The 18,603-nt window shown below is 45.1% G+C and overlaps 1 protein-coding gene across 2 annotated transcripts; it reads left to right on the forward strand.

Annotated features, from left to right (window-relative positions):
• Positions 1-1,586: 1,586 nt before the first annotated feature.
• etv5a (ETS variant transcription factor 5a) lies at positions 1,587-13,406 on the forward strand. Of its 2 annotated transcripts, none has more exons than XM_062534354.1 (13): positions 1,587-1,724; positions 3,540-3,670; positions 3,895-3,988; positions 4,247-4,294; positions 4,804-4,854; positions 6,685-6,808; positions 7,017-7,325; positions 8,404-8,690; positions 10,392-10,451; positions 10,618-10,686; positions 10,913-11,082; positions 11,198-11,299; positions 11,421-13,406. In XM_062534354.1, the coding sequence occupies exons 2-13, from the start codon at positions 3,623-3,625 to the stop codon at positions 11,649-11,651; spliced, it is 1,593 nt and encodes a 530-aa protein (XP_062390338.1). In that variant the 5' UTR covers positions 1,587-1,724; positions 3,540-3,622; the 3' UTR covers positions 11,652-13,406. The 2 variants fall into 2 exon arrangements, with proteins under 2 accessions (XP_062390338.1, XP_062390339.1); XM_062534355.1 differs by having other exon boundaries at positions 3,898-3,988.
• The last annotated feature ends 5,197 nt before the right edge of the window (positions 13,407-18,603 follow it).

Genomic DNA, 18,603 nt, shown 5'->3' on the forward strand with positions numbered 1-18,603 from the left:
TTCAGAGACCTTCTCAGGCTGTGTTCAACAACACTGAGATCCTTCAGGGGTGCATTGTCCGTGGTTGGAGTGCTGGGTGGATTTGCCCATATAGGCTACTCGAGTGAAAAGGGCTCAACTTGAAAGAGGTGTCATACTGACCCAGACTCTGGCACAGTGAACAAGGCTCCTCAGAGCTCCTGCACTTTCTCCTCTCCTCGCTCTGTTTCTACCATGTGCAGGCATCCCTGAGGAATTCAACCTTCCCCCCCACCAAAGCACAGTGAACGGCAAAGTGTGGTTTGAAATGGTGCTGAGTGGGCTATTGCTTTATATCCTGTTTTTCCAAAGTACCCCATTATACATTCCAGCCTGACTTTATCTTGTATCTATTTTCTTTTATCTCACTATCTATTTTGATAAGTGTTTTTCAAAGGAGACCTTAATGCCACCATTACCTTCATAAGGGTGGCTGGAACATCCCACCCTTCTCATCATCTGCTTCAATCTGACAAAGTAACAAAATGTAATCATAGCAGTAAATCAGAGTATTTGATTTAATGATAAGTTCAAAACGTTTTCAAAGGGTCGTTCATTTGAGAATGAATCAGTTGCAACATAGTGCAAATGATAGATTAGTCAATTTCAGATTTGCATCACTAATAGGAGGATGTGGCCCATCAAACTAAACTGTCTTGTTTCCCCAGTTGTATCCTAGGCTATTTCTCACCATGTCCCTCGTGAATGGCTTTATGCAACTAGGCCTATATAATTTGAAATACACAAGCACTGTGTGTGTAGGCCTATATTAAGCTAATGAGAGGCTATAGCGTGGATTGCATTTCCCAGTTGTTAAAACAAGTTTAACATTAAAAAAAACATCTCGATTACTTATTTCAAAAATATAGATTTATGTGATTATTACATTTTTTTCCGCTAGGTTAGAAATGTGGTCAGCCTAATCATACTGTTTGTTTTAGCCTATACGGTGCTGCCTGTAGGCAATTCGCTGTCTGAAGTTGCATCATAAACCTGTCTGGCTATGCGCACGGCTGTAGTAGGCTATATGACCAAAACATGTTTGCCCATTTGTGTGGAGGTTACTATTTTACTGAAATACCAAGATAACCTCGTAATCGTTTTAAACAAATACACACACACACACACACACACACACACACACACACACACACACACACACACACACACACACACACACACACACATACAAATGAAAGCATGGTTTTATTTCGTCTCTCGTCAGCTCCTCAAGCGCGAATATTACTTTTTCAGCCTGTAAGCCCCTACAGGCTAGACTGTAGGCAGAGAATACTGCCTACACAGTTCCTAGTTTAGCTGATCAGCCCTCAAAAACGGGCTGGCCCTTTAAGAAGCTCTGTGGTGAAAAAAAAACACCAATGCGATTCTGAATGAAACCCAGTCATTCATAAAAATAGGTCCGACCCACGCAGCGATTGGTCGAAGAGCACATCATGAATATTTCATCACCTCAAGAATTGCTATTGGTTGTTGCCTTGAGCGACAACGAGCCAGTACCAATGATCGTATAGTCCAATGTGCCTGTCGAGCCCCAGGGAAAACCAGCCATTCCATTTACAAACCCTCATTCAAGTTTTGTGAGGCGAGGAGTGCGCATCTAGCATCACAGAATAGAAACCTCGGAAATTTTGTGGAATTTATTGAGATTTTTTCAACGTTATAGAGGTGTCTACGAAAATCACTGGGTGAGTATCCGGGGAAGCTTACTCTGCACAATGGACACCGCGCAGGTTTTATGCATACCACTGCGACACTTGTTAAGTTAAACGCCGATTTGCAACTGCAAATCTAGCTATCAAGCGCTCAGGGCGACGGAGAACGCCATTTTCTCTGAGGGAGATTTTACTTAGCGTCAGGCAACCATTTTCTGTAGCATCCACGCTCTAAATGTCCGTTCTTGCACAAATGATAGGAGATGGGTCGTCACCTCTGTGTGCGCGTAATGCAGCTGTATTATCTGTGGAGGACGGTCGAGCTTTGACTGTTTGTGATTTTTATGAATGGGGAGGTGAGATTGTCCTGACTGCCCCCCCCCCTCTTCCAGTTCCTCACGGATCGAGTTTCACTTCATTGAGAAAAACAAGGGGTCGTGGGAGGGGGGGTGCGATGGAGGGAGGGAGGGGTAACATGTTGCCCCCCTCCATATGAATTCTGTGTTACTTCTCTTTGATGTGCAGCTCAAATTGCATTTATTTCTCTCGACTGAGTTTTGCACTTGATTTAGTTGCTTTTGTCCAATGATGATTTATATTTTAAACAGTCTGATTTGGAAGTGTTTTTTTGCCTTAGTTGCTCAACGTTGTATTCCCGACATTAGAGATAGCCTACACTTATGCTGGTTGCTTGGAACATTTGTTCCTGATCAGACACTTGAGAAAGTTGGCCGTTTTTTCATGTAGCCTACTGTGTGATACATTTTTTATCTACTCTCTGATGGATTATTCATTTCCAGGTAGTGTTCTGATGGCCTACTGACTTTTGCGCAGCAACCTAATTCTGTTGATTACGCACTGAACTTGCTTTTTTAAAATTATTGCCAACGTGATGTAGGCTATCCTGCATCTACGGATATCATTTATTTACAGTGCAGTTTTTACGGTTGTGGTTGCCAGACATTTGTCATGATATAGTATGTTATCATTTTAGTTGCTTTACTCTTTTATGGATTATCAAAGTAAAGATAACAGGCCTGCGATGTTTTGGAAAAATACACAAAGTTCTACCTTGCCTGCTTATTTTCTGATATTTAAGCGTAATGCATCAGCAATGTTGGATAAAAGAGTGTCTTCTTTTATGTGCTTTGCTGGGTTACAAACATGAATGTGTAATAATAGGCTAGCTCCATTTTATTCGTCATCCATTAGGATAACTGATCAACCAGCATGACTCACTGTGGCAGGCTTGAGAGGGGCGATCATCCATGTGGAAGACCATGCTGCTCGATTTTATCTTACGGTGTTTTGAGCTCTACAACCCCTTTAGTGTTCCAGCGCCTGTGCGTGCGCTCAGGAGTCGCTGTATAAAATACCCCAAAGGACATATCCTGACACATTCATATTTTAATGGCAGCGTGACAACAATGTTTAGTCTCTCTGGAGCTTTGGTTAAGACCACTGACTTTCATATGTTTGTGCTGGTGTTGTGTGGTCTAAAGCTTGCTAAGAAAGTGAAATGAAATGCTAAGAAATGTCCTTTAAGTAATCCTTAAGGCCAGTTCTGACTTGAGTGATTTTTTCCCCTCATGATTCCACTCAAGCACAAGGACAGATGGTTAGCACTTCTTACATAAGGTTTACATCCATAATATGACCACACATTGTGTTTACAATGCACAGGTCATAATCCACACCAGCATGATTGAGGATGGTGGCTGTGGTAATGTTCAACAAACAGAAGGTAGTAGATGAGTAGTCAGGACTGTCATAGGCTGAAGGAAAAGGCAGTATTCTTTGCTGGATGTTATTATTTCCCCTAACAGTATCTTTTGGTTTTTCTTTCAGAGAGGGAAAGAGTTTGAGACGCCCTTGCATTATCGCTTTAGGCGAAGACTCTTCACTGGGAATCCTGTGAAGACCAAGATAACATGGACGGATTTTATGACCAGCAAGTCCCATTTATGGTCCCACCCAGTGTGAGTACCACTGCTTGATATACGCCATCAGATAAACCTCAGTAACACTGTGTCACTGTGTCGCCGCCGTGCCTACTTCCCTTGTGGGTTCATTCGTCCAACAAGTTGCCATCGCTGTGTGATGATGTGTGATGTTGAAACATGCGCATCACACAGTGACTTGGACTCATCACATGGGTCTGTGACTTTATCAATCTGACGACGTTTTTTCTTCTCCACCACAGCAGAAAGCGTCCCGTGCAGTGGAACCCTACAACAGACCAGTCAGCGACAGGAAGAGGAAGTTTGTGGATGCAGAACTCGCTCAGGATACGGAAGGTAATTTCACGCCGGGTTCTTGTTGTTGTGCGTGTGCGTGTGTGTGTGTGCAAGTCTCTAATCCATCCTCAAGTCTAAGTGGGCATGGAGTGAGTTCTAAATTTAGAATCAAAGTCACAATATGTCAGAATTGAGCAAACTAAAATTAATCTTTATGTGTCAGGTTTTTTTGTGTTTTTTATCAAAAGACAGGATATCATTGTCAGATTTTTTTGTGATGACTGTGCCTGAAGTATTCTGTGATCCTTTCTCTTTTAGAACTCTTTCAGGACTTGAGCCAGCTTCAGGAGATCTGGATTGCTGAAGGTGAGAAATATTTGGAAGTGTCCCAGAAATACTTTGTGGTTGAGCTACGAGGAATTATCATGTGTGTATCACATGAGTCAATGTGAACTTTTTTAGTTGGAATATGGCTTTTTGTTCCACCACCTGGGTTTTCATTATTCTGTGGCATTGCATTTCATTTTTATTTGGATTTTTTGTAATTTGAGGGGGAGTATACAAAATGCATAGTGCCTCAGCATGTATGTTTTCAAAAACAAACAAATAATCAGATTTTTAAATTTTTGATGGAATAATCTGCAACAGTCCTGGTTGTTCGAATGGCAGTTAGTTATTCTTCCATGAAACTTTTACATGCATCAATGCTGATATGCCACTCCAGATCCCCACTCCCGTTATTTTTCCTGTCTTTAGTCGCAGGCGTGGGGGAGGAATTGACACAAGTGGTTACAGCAACATCTTTTTTTAATCTACTGTACGGCTTTATGTATTATTGACAACTTATCGTCGCTCTACTCTGTCTGTCTCCACAGCCCAGGTGCCCGATGACGAGCAGTTTGTCCCAGATTTCCAGTCAGATAGCTGTGAGTACCTGAGATTGCTGATTTATTATTCATTCATTCTCTCTCCACTGGTGTACTTTGGGTAGTGTCCAGTTGGGGTGGACAACAGTAACTCAGCTCTCAAACGAAATAGACATTTATAATTCATAAAGCACTTCAAGCCCCTTTCAATTCTGCGGAGACAATGGATGCCAAGGAATTTGATCACTCGCTCACAGTGGAGGCTTGGAGTGGGTTTCCATTCCTGTGTTTGAGGCCATTTGATTGCCGAAACTGTCTGACAACTCAACTAGGTTTCGTTGGTTGCGTACGTTACTGCTTGGCACAGTTAGCCCACACCAGCCTTGCAGGCTGCATTAGTGTGCCTCTCTCCTCGTAGTTCACAGAAGAGACCCCCTCTCACCTGCAACCGACATTTCCGTTTTTCTTTTCCTCCTCCCCCCCCCCCCCCCTTCTCCTTTTCTCTTTTTTAAGTTTAATCAGGCGATTGGTATCGAGCATCACATGAGCCAAGCTCATAATCTGATTTCACACTTTCATGCACTCTGCCCAGCCTCTCCAACGGGCCAGATTCCAGAGGGCGGGGTGTGGGATCGCCGGAGGGAAGGACTCCCCAGCACACCGCAGCTCTCGCCCAATGCATCCCAGGCCCTCTAAAAACAATACACACGGAGCGTCTTGTCCACTCGTGTGTGTGTATATTCAAGCAATCCTTTTTTTCCACGCTTGTGCCTTTTTTACGCCTTTTTTTTACGCCGTATATGTGCTTTCAACAAGCCTTATTCTGAAGTTGAGTGAGGGAGAGTGTGGTGCCGGGCTCCTTGCCATGTCTGTTTTGGAATAGCTACAGTAGACGGAGTGGTCAACCTGACCTCGAGGCTATTGAAATAAATGGCTGAAAGTGTGTGTTTGTTTCTGGGGAGATAGCGCTGGTCAGGCCGTCACAGCCGGCTGTGGCTTGGCTCGCCGCCAGTTTTCTCAAGTTGCGCTGCATAAACGGCACTGTACGCCTCAAAACCCAACCCCTCGTTTTTTCCTTCTTTTTTTTCTTTTTCTTTTTTTCCTCTCGTCTGCTTTTGGTCACATGGTCTCCCACGCTGGTGCAACAACACCCCACTTCTGCTTGCCACTACCGGCGGAAAAAGTAATCTCTCCTGCTCGGAGGTCCGTCCGTCCGTCCAATCAGCGGCTTATACACAGCCCTGGCCGTTTTTTTTCCCCCTCCAGACCTTGTACCCGCCATCGCACGCGTGCCCCCGCCAGCCTCACGTGCCCCATTGTTTGGTGCCGGCCTCTGCGGCACGGGTGCCGGGGTGATTTATTTGGCTCTGGTTGCACTGCGCCGTGGGATTCGGTTTCGCCCCGGCCCATTATGTGGCGCCGGAAATGGGAGCTGACGCGAAGCTCCAGCAGCTAATGGTTACAGTGTGGGGAGGGGAAAATCATTCAGAATCATTGAATTACAGACACACTGATTCATGAGTATTGACCGGGACAGTGATGGAGATCTGCAGGGAGAGCTTTGATTGCTCGTGCTGTCTGGTATTGTGATACTGATGGGTCGGTGGGGGAGGGGGGTGGAGGGAGCTTTTATGCCCTTGCTATTGGCCTCGTTAGCCTGTGAAAGAAAGTCATTAAACTGTCTGAGTCGAAGACAACATCCGTTTTGTGAGAGAGAAATAGAGGGGTGGGAAGGGTGTTGTGGGGGGGGGCGGGGGATAAGCAATGGACACTTTGTGTGATGAGTTGTCAGACGAGGTGATGCACTTCACAACATTTTGTCATGCTGTCGTCTCTTACTCTCTCTTTCTCTCTCCCCCTCTCTCCCCCCCCCCCCCCCTCTCTCTCCAGTGATGTTCCATGGCCCCCCACCAACCAAGATTAAGCGGGAAGTGAGTCCCTCCAAAGAGCTCTCCCCTTGTAGTCAGGACTGCAGTCCCATGCCATACGGAGAGAAGTGCCTTTACAGCTACAGGTAAGAGCCAGCACGGCTCAGTGCCATATTATGCCATATATATTACCATGGAAGTCGCAACCATGTTGTAAGTCGCTTTGGCTAAAAAGCATCAGCCAAATGTAATGCAATGCTGTTTATTGAATATTGAATTGAATTTATCAATCAAGGTCTGATAAATGTGTGTGTGTGTGTGTGTGTGTGTGTGTGTGTGTGTGTGATTGTGCAGTGCCTATGAGAGGAAGCCAACGGCCGGGTTCAAGCCCCTAACCCCTCCCTCGACGCCCGTGTCTCCGTGCGGCTCCGCCACCAACACCCCCCAGGGCTCCAACCCCTTGCATGAGCCCACACCGCCCCCGCTGGTGCAGGGCCCCACGCTCGCACAGCGCCCCCTGCAGCAGGGCCAGGCAGCTACAGCCAGCGCCACCCCCGGCCACAGCCAGAGGGCGCTGCCCCTCCACAGCCACAGCCAGAGCCCGCCGTTCGCCGTGCCCTGCGCGCCACTCAACCATGAGACCCCCTTCAGCCCCGAGCACAGGTGAGCGAGACGGCCCAGCCGGCCAGCCACATTCACAATGTACTACACCACAACACATCTCCTTATGCATTATGCATTACACACACACACACACACACACACACACACACACACACACACACACACACTCACACACACTATCACTGAGCTACATTTCAAGCTCATAGCGTGAGGATTAGTTTCCTCCAGCGTCTGTAAATCAAACGTCCGTAGGTGAATGGAGACCGAACACACACATATAATTGAGTGAAAGGGGTGAACTTTTGACCTGGTATTTAATCCTGGAGACTCCATGTCCATGGTGTAGGTTTTCAGCTCGGTGGAAAAGGCCTCAGGTATTGCTGACCCCCCGAGGTGATCCATACCATTCTTAATGCAAGGGGGGGGGGTAGGAGAGAGACGTGTATATATACGGCAGGTGACCTTTCCGTTATGCTGACTTCATGAATGGAAACTATTTGTTGGCACCCGCGATGGGTTTAGAGATCGGGGGGGGGGGGGGGGGGGGGGGCAGGGAGGGGGGCAGGCTGGCTTACTCGGATGTTGTTGTGCCTTGATTCCATGTGAGCCCACTGCTGCAGGGTGGGGATGGGGTTGAGTGGGGTGGTGGTGGGGGGGTCGTGGTTTGAGCTGTATTAACTTGACCCCCGTGGGAACAGACTGCCTGGCATACTGCCGTGCCACCTGCAGTCAGGGACGTTGTCGGAGAATGCCTGGCATCCCACTGGCAGCCAGTGATGCGGAGTCAGTAGCTGTGGGCTCAGCAAAGGTCTCGTCTCTGGAGAGTGGCCGTTGGGCACCATTTCCTTGTTTTATATTTATCTGCTGGTGTCAGTGCTTGTAGGGCTAATTTACAGCTTCTTGGTGCAGGGGATTCATTTCTCTGAGGAAGTGGCTATAGTGTTTCACTGCTGCTCCCCTTAGCTGCGTTCACAGTTATACACGAAGGGTAAACTTACATGAGGGGTAAGGCTGAGCTTGGCTATGACATGCTGCTTACTTAGCCTTGTTAAACCTTAATGCGGATGCCATTAAATTAACTTCCTTCTTCCTTCTTTAATGATCCCCACGCCTGCAGGTTCCAAAGACAACTGTCAGAACCATGCCTACCATTCCCGCCCTCTGAGAGCCAAGGTCGGCCACCCTTCATGCCCCAGGCTCCAAGCACTTCACCGCGGGACCGTAGGCCTCCGTACCACCGCCAAATGTCCGAGCCCCTAGTCCCCATTCCCCCTCAGGGCTTCAAACAGGAGATGATGGAACCCCACTACACTGAGCAAGGGGTCCCCAACATGGGTCCATCCCCTGCGTCTTTCCACCCCATGGCCATCAAGCAGGAGCCCAGGGACTTCTGTTTTGATTCTGGTAAGGGGCCATTTCTCAGAGATGTTTTATTATAATAGCGGCAGTTAAACTCCGAATTTCATCTTTCATAATTGTGACATTGATGACAAAAGCATCCACATTGGTAGAACGTCAAACATAAAGTTCAAATCATAACCGAGGCCCTACATTTATATTTCTGATTAGAGCCACTTTATCAGTTTTTTTTTTCTCCACCGAATTTGATGGTGTGGTCATAAAATGCACAATTCTTATGCAGAACTGTCCCACTAATTACAATAGCTCAAATACTGAAATACAATAAGACAAAACAACTCATGCAATGTAATGAAAAGTTTCAGGGCAAATCCTGATTCTTAGTCTTCCCATAGGCCATTTCAGCACACCGGCACACAGGGTTTCATTGTAGAGCTGGTCAGTTGCGTGCAGCTCCTGAGAGTCAGATGTGTGTGTGAGCAGTCGTGGCCGAAGGGTGTGGAATGTGCTGTGTGGCTTGGCACTTGCCTGTGAGTTTTAGCACCAATCAGCAAGGCCTAGAGATGCAACACAGGCAGTGGCCATGGACACCCGTTGTTGTTTTTTTTTTTTTTTTTTTCTCTGTCCAGCTTTTCAGCCTAGAACTGGAACAGAAAGCCACAATTTAGATGAGGATCAGACGGATCAAATAGAAGCCCTCAAGGCTGTGCCAAAAAAAGGTCTACATCACGCCATTAATGGAATATCCTCACTCCACCGCATCTGATTCATGAAACCCAGATACTAGGCAGACTTGATACGCTAGGCGAATGAGTAAAGTAGTATTCATCTGACACCATCTTCTCAACAAGCACTCACCGGCCTCTTTCGGGTTGACGTGCATGTGATCCCACGCCCTGCAAACATAAATACCACTACGCTTAATCTTTAAACACTGACCAACAGCCAGCTGTTTGTGGTCCTTTTGTCACACACGTGTCACAAACTTGGCCATCGCCCCCTCCATTTCCGGCTTTATTCTTAGTAAGGCCTGCAGTGATGTAATATTAAATCCTCTTAGCCCACACTTCTAAACATACGCATCGTCAACATAAAGCGCGCTGGCCGCCCAGAGGGGCCCATGCATCTACTGGGTATTTATTTCCCTCTCTCTGCAGATTAAGTGATGTGCGTCTGTTAGATGGTAGAGATTTTAGACGTGGGCGCTTTTGCAGTAGCGTTTTTTCGCTCGTTGGCTGCTTCGAGAGGGTGTGGTAGAACAATGTCCTAGAGAGAGGCAGGGCAAGGGAACAAAGATAACTTAATTGTTGCGATTCGATATCTGGCCGCAGTGACTAATTCCATTTTGCTGTCTCAACGAGACGTGTCCCTGACGTTTGCGTGCATTGATCCGCGGCTTAAGCCAGCACTGGCCAGATGTGTGGGTCAGGGACGTACACAGTCCAGCTGTTCCCACAGCGATCTTATGTTATGTAAGTGTCCAAGTGACTCAAGACTTTGCCCAGTCCTCAGTGTCCAGAACGCCTTGCTTTGAGAATCTGGACCTACGGCACATCCCCCAAAGAGCAGGCGTTGCTACGCGAATAATGCTTGGTCATGTTTATCGTGTTGTTAGCGTCTCGTTTCTTCAAATTCAAATAAGAATAAAATTGTTTCATTTCTGCGAGCATTGATTGGTATACATTGTATAGATAAACTTCATTAATACAATTAACATTAGTAACCATTTCTCTCTTTGTATTACAGAAGTGCCTAACTGCCAGTCATCTTTTGGGAGGGCCTCAAGCTTCTACCAAAACCAAGAAAGTAAGTATCCTCTTTGTCATATTTCAGTAGATGGAAAACAAACGTTGGGCTCTGGTTTTGTTGTCATCATTGCATCATTGCGTATAGCATGGTCACTGGGGGACCTGCTTATTGGGCTTAGGGATCTGAATAGCAACTAATGATTTCCCCCCCTGTTACATTGCAGGCTTTGTTTTCGATAGAGAGCCACACCTGTACTACGATGATACATGTGTCGTTCCAGAGAGGCTTGATGGTAAGTAGTAATGATTGGAAAATTTGTTTTTATTGCATCAATATAGAAAAAATGATGAACCAGTTAAACAATACTGCAGTTGATGGTATTCTTAAATTCTAAAGTTAAATTTAATGTTTTATTTTATTTTTTACTGCCAATTCCTGTTAATTTGCTCCAACTACATGTATAAAACCTTTCCCTCATTCCTACTCTCTTTTTTTTGCCCTTTTCTGTATGACCACAGGTAAAGTCAAGCAGGAACCCACAGTGTTCCGCGACGGGCCCCCTTACCAACGCAGAGGCTCCTTACAGCTTTGGCAGTTTCTGGTCACTCTGCTCGACGACCCAGCAAACGGTCACTTCATTGCCTGGACTGGCCGAGGCATGGAGTTCAAGCTGATTGAGCCTGAAGAGGTAGGTTGCCTGTCTTTCCAGTTGGCCCTGACAAGAATCCCCTCCTCTCTCTGTCTCTAATCGGGAAATATCTGAGACGCTACCATCTTTGACACTCCCAATTTCTCCGATTCAGGTGGCACGGCGTTGGGGCATCCAGAAAAACAGGCCGGCGATGAACTATGACAAGCTCAGCCGCTCTCTGCGTTACTACTACGAGAAAGGAATCATGCAGAAGGTACGAAAAGGAAAACATTTCCTAGCAGCTCCGCTGAACGTGTTCATGGGTTGCTAATGACAACTGAACGCTCTAGCCTAGCCTGACAGCTGTGTTTGTTTGCTTTCCTCTGGTCACCTAGGTTGCCGGTGAGCGGTACGTCTACAAGTTTGTGTGCGACCCGGAGGCTCTCTTCTCCATGGCCTTCCCTGACAATCAGAGGCCCACCCTGAAGGCTGACCCCGACGGTCTCCCAGGACTGGAGGACGACACCATCCCTCTGACCCACTATGACGAGGGAGCCCCCTACATTGTTGATGGAGGGGAGCAGTGTGTAACAGGGATACCCTTCCCTGAGAGTTACGCGTACTGATGTCCACTCCAAAAAAAGCAAAAAGAAAAAACATAAAAATATAAAACGATCTTATCCCAAAGCCCGGACTGCAGTGCAGACTGGAACTCATCTGATTCACAGTTCCTTGCCCCCTCCTGGCCTGATGCTCTCTGAAATGACCTTTCAGTCACCTCCCCTACCCCTCCACCTCACTCGCCCCCGTGTACCAGAGAAATCTCAAAAAAGGTGTTTTTAGAGGAAACCTGCAAAAATTCACTTTTTTTCCTCTGGCATCAACCAGTGGGAAAGGGGTTCCCCGACAGGTGATGGACAAACTGGAATTCTGGTTGCACCGGTCACCTGTCCCTGTAGTGAGGCGTGTGTCACCGTGGAGACAAGCAGGACGCCATGGACTGGCCAAGTAGTGGTGAAGAACTGACAGATCTCTTAGTAGACTGGAAGAAGTGTAGCAATTCCATTTTGACAATCTGCCTTTTTTTTTACAACGATAAACTTTTATTCTGTCAACTAAAAGAAGATAAAAGTACAGAGATATGGTTACCTCTTGGGTCCCTAGTAAACTCTATGTTACTTTAAAAACCTAAAAATATATATAAAGAGTAAAGGGCTTCATATTGCAAAAACACCTAAAGAATACACCTGTTAACTGAATGGCTTGTTTAGACAGCTGTTTTTTGTATAACAACCCTTTTAGTTTAAAAATTAGACTTTAGGCTAAAGACTGCTGTAGGTACAATCAGATTTTCTGTATTTTGTTGTATTGTTCTACTCATTGACTTCTTTTTTTTGTTGTTGTTTTTGTTTTTTTTCTTTAAAGAGTAGTGGTTTTGCTTTGTCACTACTCCACATCAGCTGTCTCTGTTTTGATCCATACAAGCTTTCAAAATGTTTTGTAAAATTCTCTATAGGACTGTTAGCCCATTGTTTCTCTCATGATTCAACGTTTGTTTCAGTCTTGACATACGTGGCCAACGCATATCGGCTCGATCTGACACCATTCAGTGACCTGAATTTTCCACAGTAAGCTGACTTTATTAATGCACAAATGTTTTATGAGAAGCGCCATCTGTAGTCTTATTTATTTCAGGCATAGATCTCCCTGACGTTGCACAGCAATGGAACCAACGTCAAGGCCTTTGCATGCAGTGAGATTGTATACACCCCTTCACCCACCCCACTTCTTTTTATTTTTGCCAAACTCCGATTTACTATAGACCACAGCTTCTCCTGCATGGTGTACTTAACAAGCAAATGTCCACTGACATATCGTTTCATGCTGGACAAAGAAGAATTTGTGACGTTCTCTGCATTTTTGTTTTTACTTTTTAACTTTTTATTTGTTAGGGGTTTTTTTTTCTTTTTTGGGGAGGGGGAAGAAAAATTATATATAAATATATTTTTGCAAAACTCCGCATCTGTTTTGATTTTATTGTATAAGCTGTATAGTACTGCCTAAAAGAAAAAGAAAAACGAAAAAAAAAAAAAACATGTTATCTTTTGAATCGGAGTCCCTGTGATGCGACTGCAGATAATAAAGAAAGGACACCCTTTTTTCTTGGTGGAGTTGGGAACAGTGCCTTGACTGGAGAAGTGCAGCTTGTACACTAATGGTAGTCTCGCTGGTGTTGGACGGAGTTGCATTGCTCTCCACTCGAACCACACAAAGGGTTGTCTGCACCTGTATAGGCTTCTCCCTTTCCCTTCACAATGTGTACCGTACACTGCTGAGTTTGTTATCTGTAAGGGGTACAATAAACTGTCGTTTCTGCTTCAGATCCAGTGATGTGTGGCTTTGTTTCTTTTTCACCCCTTAATCTGTCATCTGATGTGTTTATGGAATGTCCACTGGACTGAACCTAGAGGGGAATCAGTTACTGGCAGTCTATGATGCCTTTTGTGCATCTTCAGTTAAAAACTAAATTACCAGCATAACTACTATAGCACATTCCTTAGCACTGTAGGACTATGCACTTTTAATGTTAAAAGTGCATAGGCTATAACAACATAATTTCACGTGAGCATCAGCATACATGAGGAATTTTAGCTTGTATGATCACCACCACATTACCTTATATTGCAATATTTATGTTGGTTGTGATATTTTACATTTTCTGTTTTCAACACCTTAGTTAATAAAACATTGTTGATGAAAACACTACACATTCAAGGGGAAAATGTCAAACTCTGATCTCACCTGCACCTTTGCACTAAATGATCCATTGTTGTTATAACAACAACCATAAACGTCAAAGTAGGCTTTATATCCATCTAGGGCGGCTATCATCTAACCTAGGTTTGAAACCAATTTATCCAACGTTGGGCCAACGTTGGCACAACCATATATTCATAATACCCTGCCAACCAAAAGCCAACGTTGGTCCACCGGACAAACGTCAGCGCGTAACGTTGGGCCAACACAACTTCTGACGTTGACCCAACGTCAGCTTGCTACCTGGGAGGCTATTCAATGCAGACTAGACTAGGCCTAGGCCCCATACTAAAATGACAAAAAAAAAGAGTGATATCAGTAGGCTAGTATAGGTTATAGGCTATAAACCTTTTTAATCCAAATTAGTGGAGCAGATTAATTGCATATTTCAAGAGAATCGTTCACTTTGGTATAGAAGCATGAAATTTGGCACAGATACTCTCTAAGGGTCACTTTTTGGAAAAAAGGCGCTGGCCACTCAAAAATTCAAAATGGCGGCCATTTTTTCAAGATGGCCGCTATTTCTGTCAAATGCTCATTATGTCGATCGTTCAAACTGTGATGAAGACATAACATTTTGTGAAAATACTCTCTTAAGGATGTTTCATGGAGAACGGTGCTTGTCCCTCAAAAAAATCAAGATGGCCGCCACTATTTTTCAAGATGGCCGCCATTTCTCTTAAATCCTTACCTCAATTTATGAAAGGATGATGCTATCATCAAGATTGGTACAAACCTTCTTCAATGAACATTCTCGTGGAAAAAAGTGTATGCCACTCAAAAATTCAAGATGGCCACCTTTTCTGTCAGATTTCAGTTTAAAGGTATACTATGCAACGTTTTTCAGTTAATCAATTCGTTCCATACTGTTATATATGATTAAATGAGTCATTACCGGCCGAACTGTGTTTTTTTTGCCCGCTCTAGTGGTCTGTAGCGGTAGAACCACGCTTGCAACTTCAGGAGACCTCGGGCACGCACCCATGCTCTACTCCAGGAAGTGTCATGTAAAGTCTCATGAAAAGGCACGGCAGACTGACCGATTGAGGAGTTTTGTAAAATATACACGCTAAAGCTGTAGGGGAAGCTCTGCAGAGAATTATGCAAGCATAAAACGAGCGAAAATGAAAAGTGAAAGCGAAACCGGTGATGAAATCGCCAATCCTGCATAGTATACCTTTAATGTGTAAAGGAAGGTTTTGGTTAATAAAGTGAACGTTATTACACAACCAGGGCACACTGGTGACTTCAGTGCCGTGGAACTCAACGTGGGGTTCAACATTTAATTTAAAACAATTTGTTGATGTCCCCACACACACCAGGGAACACACCTTGGACCTGGTCATTACAAACTCTCACCAACCTGCAGGTGTATGATCTAGGTGTGTCTGATCACAAGGCCATTTCTATGGATCTGCAATCCCCATCCAGCCTCTCCAAGCCTAAGCAGAATATATGTTTCAGAAACCTCAAAAACATAAACCCAGAACTCTTGGCAGCAGACATTCAACATCAGCCATCTGAGCAGCCTCCTGGACCTCCATGTCCCTGGTAAAATCAGAATGGTCACCTTCACCTGCCCAGCTCCATGGTTCATAAATGAGCTTTGTAAAATGAAGGCAGCAGGACGGGTCCTTGAGCGGCATTTCAAAGCCTCTGGCCTCACTGTCCACAAACTACCGGGAGCAACAACTCAAATATTCATAGTCCCTCGAAGATGTATGATCACAGTTTTACTCCGATGGCATCAGAAACAGTCCAGGAAATTCCAAGCAGCTTTACTCCACTGTCAATCACCTTCTGAAACCACCCACCCCCCAACACACACACACACACACACACACACACACACTTACTGCCATTACAGAAGAGCAGTAAAATAAATTCATGTTTTTTTTTAAATTGCACATATTCACTCTGCCCTTTCTGGGTCCTCCCACTCTAACTGTTCCTCCTACATCTCCCAACCCCTAAACTGCTTTCCTGAGGTTTCATCTGAAGAGGTGCAGAACATCATCAGGAAGATGAAATCCTCCACCTGTCCCCTGGACCCTCTCCCAACCTCCCTGGTGAAAACCCATATCACTGTCCTTACCCACCTGACCACCACTATTATAAATCATTCCCTCCAAACTGGTCACGTTCCTCCTGCCTTAAAAATATGCCATAATCAGACCATTGCTCAACAAACCCACTCTTGATCCAGAAGACCTGTCCAAGTACTGGCCCACCCCCAATCTTCCCTTCATATCAAAAGTGCTTGAGAAAGCAGTTAACACCCACCTTCAAGACCACCAACTCTTTTAATTTCAGTCCGGTTTCTGCTCTGCCCACAGCACAGACTGCCCTCATCAGAATCAAAAATGACCTCCTCATCTCATCTGATGGTGGCTCTCCCTTCCTTCTCATCCTCCTGGACCTTTCTGTTGCATTTGATGCTTTTGACCATGACATCGTTTTAAACCGGCTCCACCGTACGACTGGACTCAATGACACTGCTCTCAGTTGGTTCAAAACATACCTCACAAACCGGACAGAATACATCTCCCTGGGTCACTCCAGATCAAATCCACACACAGTCACCTGTGGCGTCCCCCAGGGTTCAGCCCTTGGCCCCTTTCTCTTCATCCTCTATTTCACCCTTGGCCAAATCATCAGTCAGCAAAAAAATTCTTTCTGCTGCTATGCTGATGAGACACAGCTCTATGTAAATGCCACAGCTGCAACCCCATCCTCACAGTCGTCCCATCAAAACAAATCATCTCCTGTCTGGAGGAGATAAAGGTATGGATGGAGCACACCTTCCTCCAACTAAACAGCCATCCTGGTTGCCACCCCTCAGCAAATCAAATCATCATCCATAACCAGCATCACCTTTCCTGGCTCAAACATCCCCCTCTCATCAACAGTCACAACTCTTTGTGTAAAAAAGGACTCCCAGCTCACCTTTGAAGCCCATATAAATCACCTCTGCAAGACCTTCTACCACCTCCGTAACATTTCCAAACTCCACCCCCTTCTCTTTCAGATGCCGAAAAGCTGTCTCATGCCTTTGTCTCCTCCAGATTGGACTACTGTAACATACTTCTCATTAGGATCCCTAGCAAGAGTCTGCAGAGACTTACATCCCAAAAGTAGAGAGAGTACATCCAAATCTCACCGCAAAAATCAACCCACAAAACACAACACACTCCCTCCGCTCCACTCACTCACACCTCCTCATACCCAGAACCAGACTCAGGACCATGGGAGATTGGGCCTTCTGTGCTCCTGCCCGACATCTGTGGAATGCTCTCCCTGACACCTTCAGGGCATCACAATCCACTGACTGTTTCAAAAAAGGTGTAAAGACATTTCCTTTTTCTAACAGTGGTCCCTCCACTCTGTGGACTGCACCTTGTCATGGTGGAGAGGCTTGTGGTCTCTAATGAACCTGAGAGCTATGCCGGCATGGATTTTATATCCCTGGCAAGTTTAACTAAGCCGGATAGGTCAAAGGAGCGGAGGCAGCCAAAGCAGACATTATGGCTATTTGACAGAAATGGTGGCCATCTTGAAAATGGTTGTCATCCTGAATTCTTGAGTGGCACATACCTTTTTCCCCAAAAAGTGTTCTTTGATGAGTATTTCTGCCTTGCATCACCATATGAAAAATTTAAATAATTGATATTGTACAGGAACGGTGGCCATCTTTAAAAATAGCAGCCATCTTGAATTTGGGACAAGCATCTTTTTCCATCCATTATCATGTCCTTTAGAGAGTATTTACATCAAATGTTATGCTTGGATCACTGATGAATGATTTATAATAACTATTGAATAGCAATGGCGGATTTAAGAGAAATGGCGGCCATCTTGAAAAATGTTGGTGGCCATCTTGATTTTTTTTTAGACATGCACCGTTCTCCAAAAAACATTCTTAAGAGACTATTTTCACAAAATGTTATGCCTTCATCACAGTTTGAACGATCAACATAATGAGCATTTGACAGAAATAGCGGCCATCTTGAAAAATGGCCGCCATATTGAATTTTTGAGTGGCCAGCGGCTTTTTCCAGAATAATGGCCCTTAGAGAGTATCTGTACCAAATTTCATGCTTCTATACCAAAGTGAACGATTTTTTCACTAATCTGCTGCACTAAATAGGCTTACAACTGCGACCAAAATTATTTTAAAAATAGTGTCGCGTCTGCTTGGACCGTTTGCTGGCTACTAGCCTACCCAGATTTTTGTGCATGAAGATGAATTGTGTGTGTTAGTTAGCCTAATTCGTGTTTTAGGCTTTATTTGTGGATCATGTGTGTTGTGAACTGGTCTCCGTGGAGCCCATCTCGGTTATTCCCCCTGTGAACACCTCGGAAAAACTGGAAAATTCTGCGCTCTGCTTTATCTCCAAAACGGAAATTCCCACCGTGCAGAGAGACCTGGCGGAACAGCCGAAGAAGATGTCGAGCTTCCGTCGTAGCCGAGCTGCCATGAGTGAGCCTAGTAGAGGGCTGTCAAAGAAGCTCCAGGAGAGAAAGAACCTTCTTTACAGGTAGTGTCAACCATTAGCGCGCACGGGGTTAGGCCTAGGTTACATAACGCGGGCTCTCTGTCAGACACACGAAATATCTGCCTATTAATGTAATCTGGGAAGCACTCATGAAGCATCCAGACTTATTTTATGTCAAAGGAGTATCCAAGTAGGTTGGATCTACCGCTCTGGGTTGGATGAACCTTGCCTGAACTAGACTAGTATCCCATGGCAAATTGATTAA

Source organism: Sardina pilchardus, chromosome 4 (genome assembly GCF_963854185.1).
Source record: "Sardina pilchardus chromosome 4, fSarPil1.1, whole genome shotgun sequence".
Lineage (NCBI taxonomy): Eukaryota > Metazoa > Chordata > Actinopteri > Clupeiformes > Clupeidae > Sardina > Sardina pilchardus.

Bases quoted from the DNA above. Each gene is read 5' to 3' on its own strand.
- etv5a (XM_062534354.1), top strand. From the start codon at position 3,623: ATGGACGGATTTTATGACCAGCAAGTCCCATTTATGGTCCCACCCAGT. The intron at 7,326-8,403 runs GTGAGCGAGACG...CCACGCCTGCAG, and splicing joins CCCTTCAGCCCCGAGCACAG to GTTCCAAAGACAACTGTCAG. The intron at 11,083-11,197 runs GTAGGTTGCCTG...TCTCCGATTCAG, and splicing joins AGCTGATTGAGCCTGAAGAG to GTGGCACGGCGTTGGGGCAT.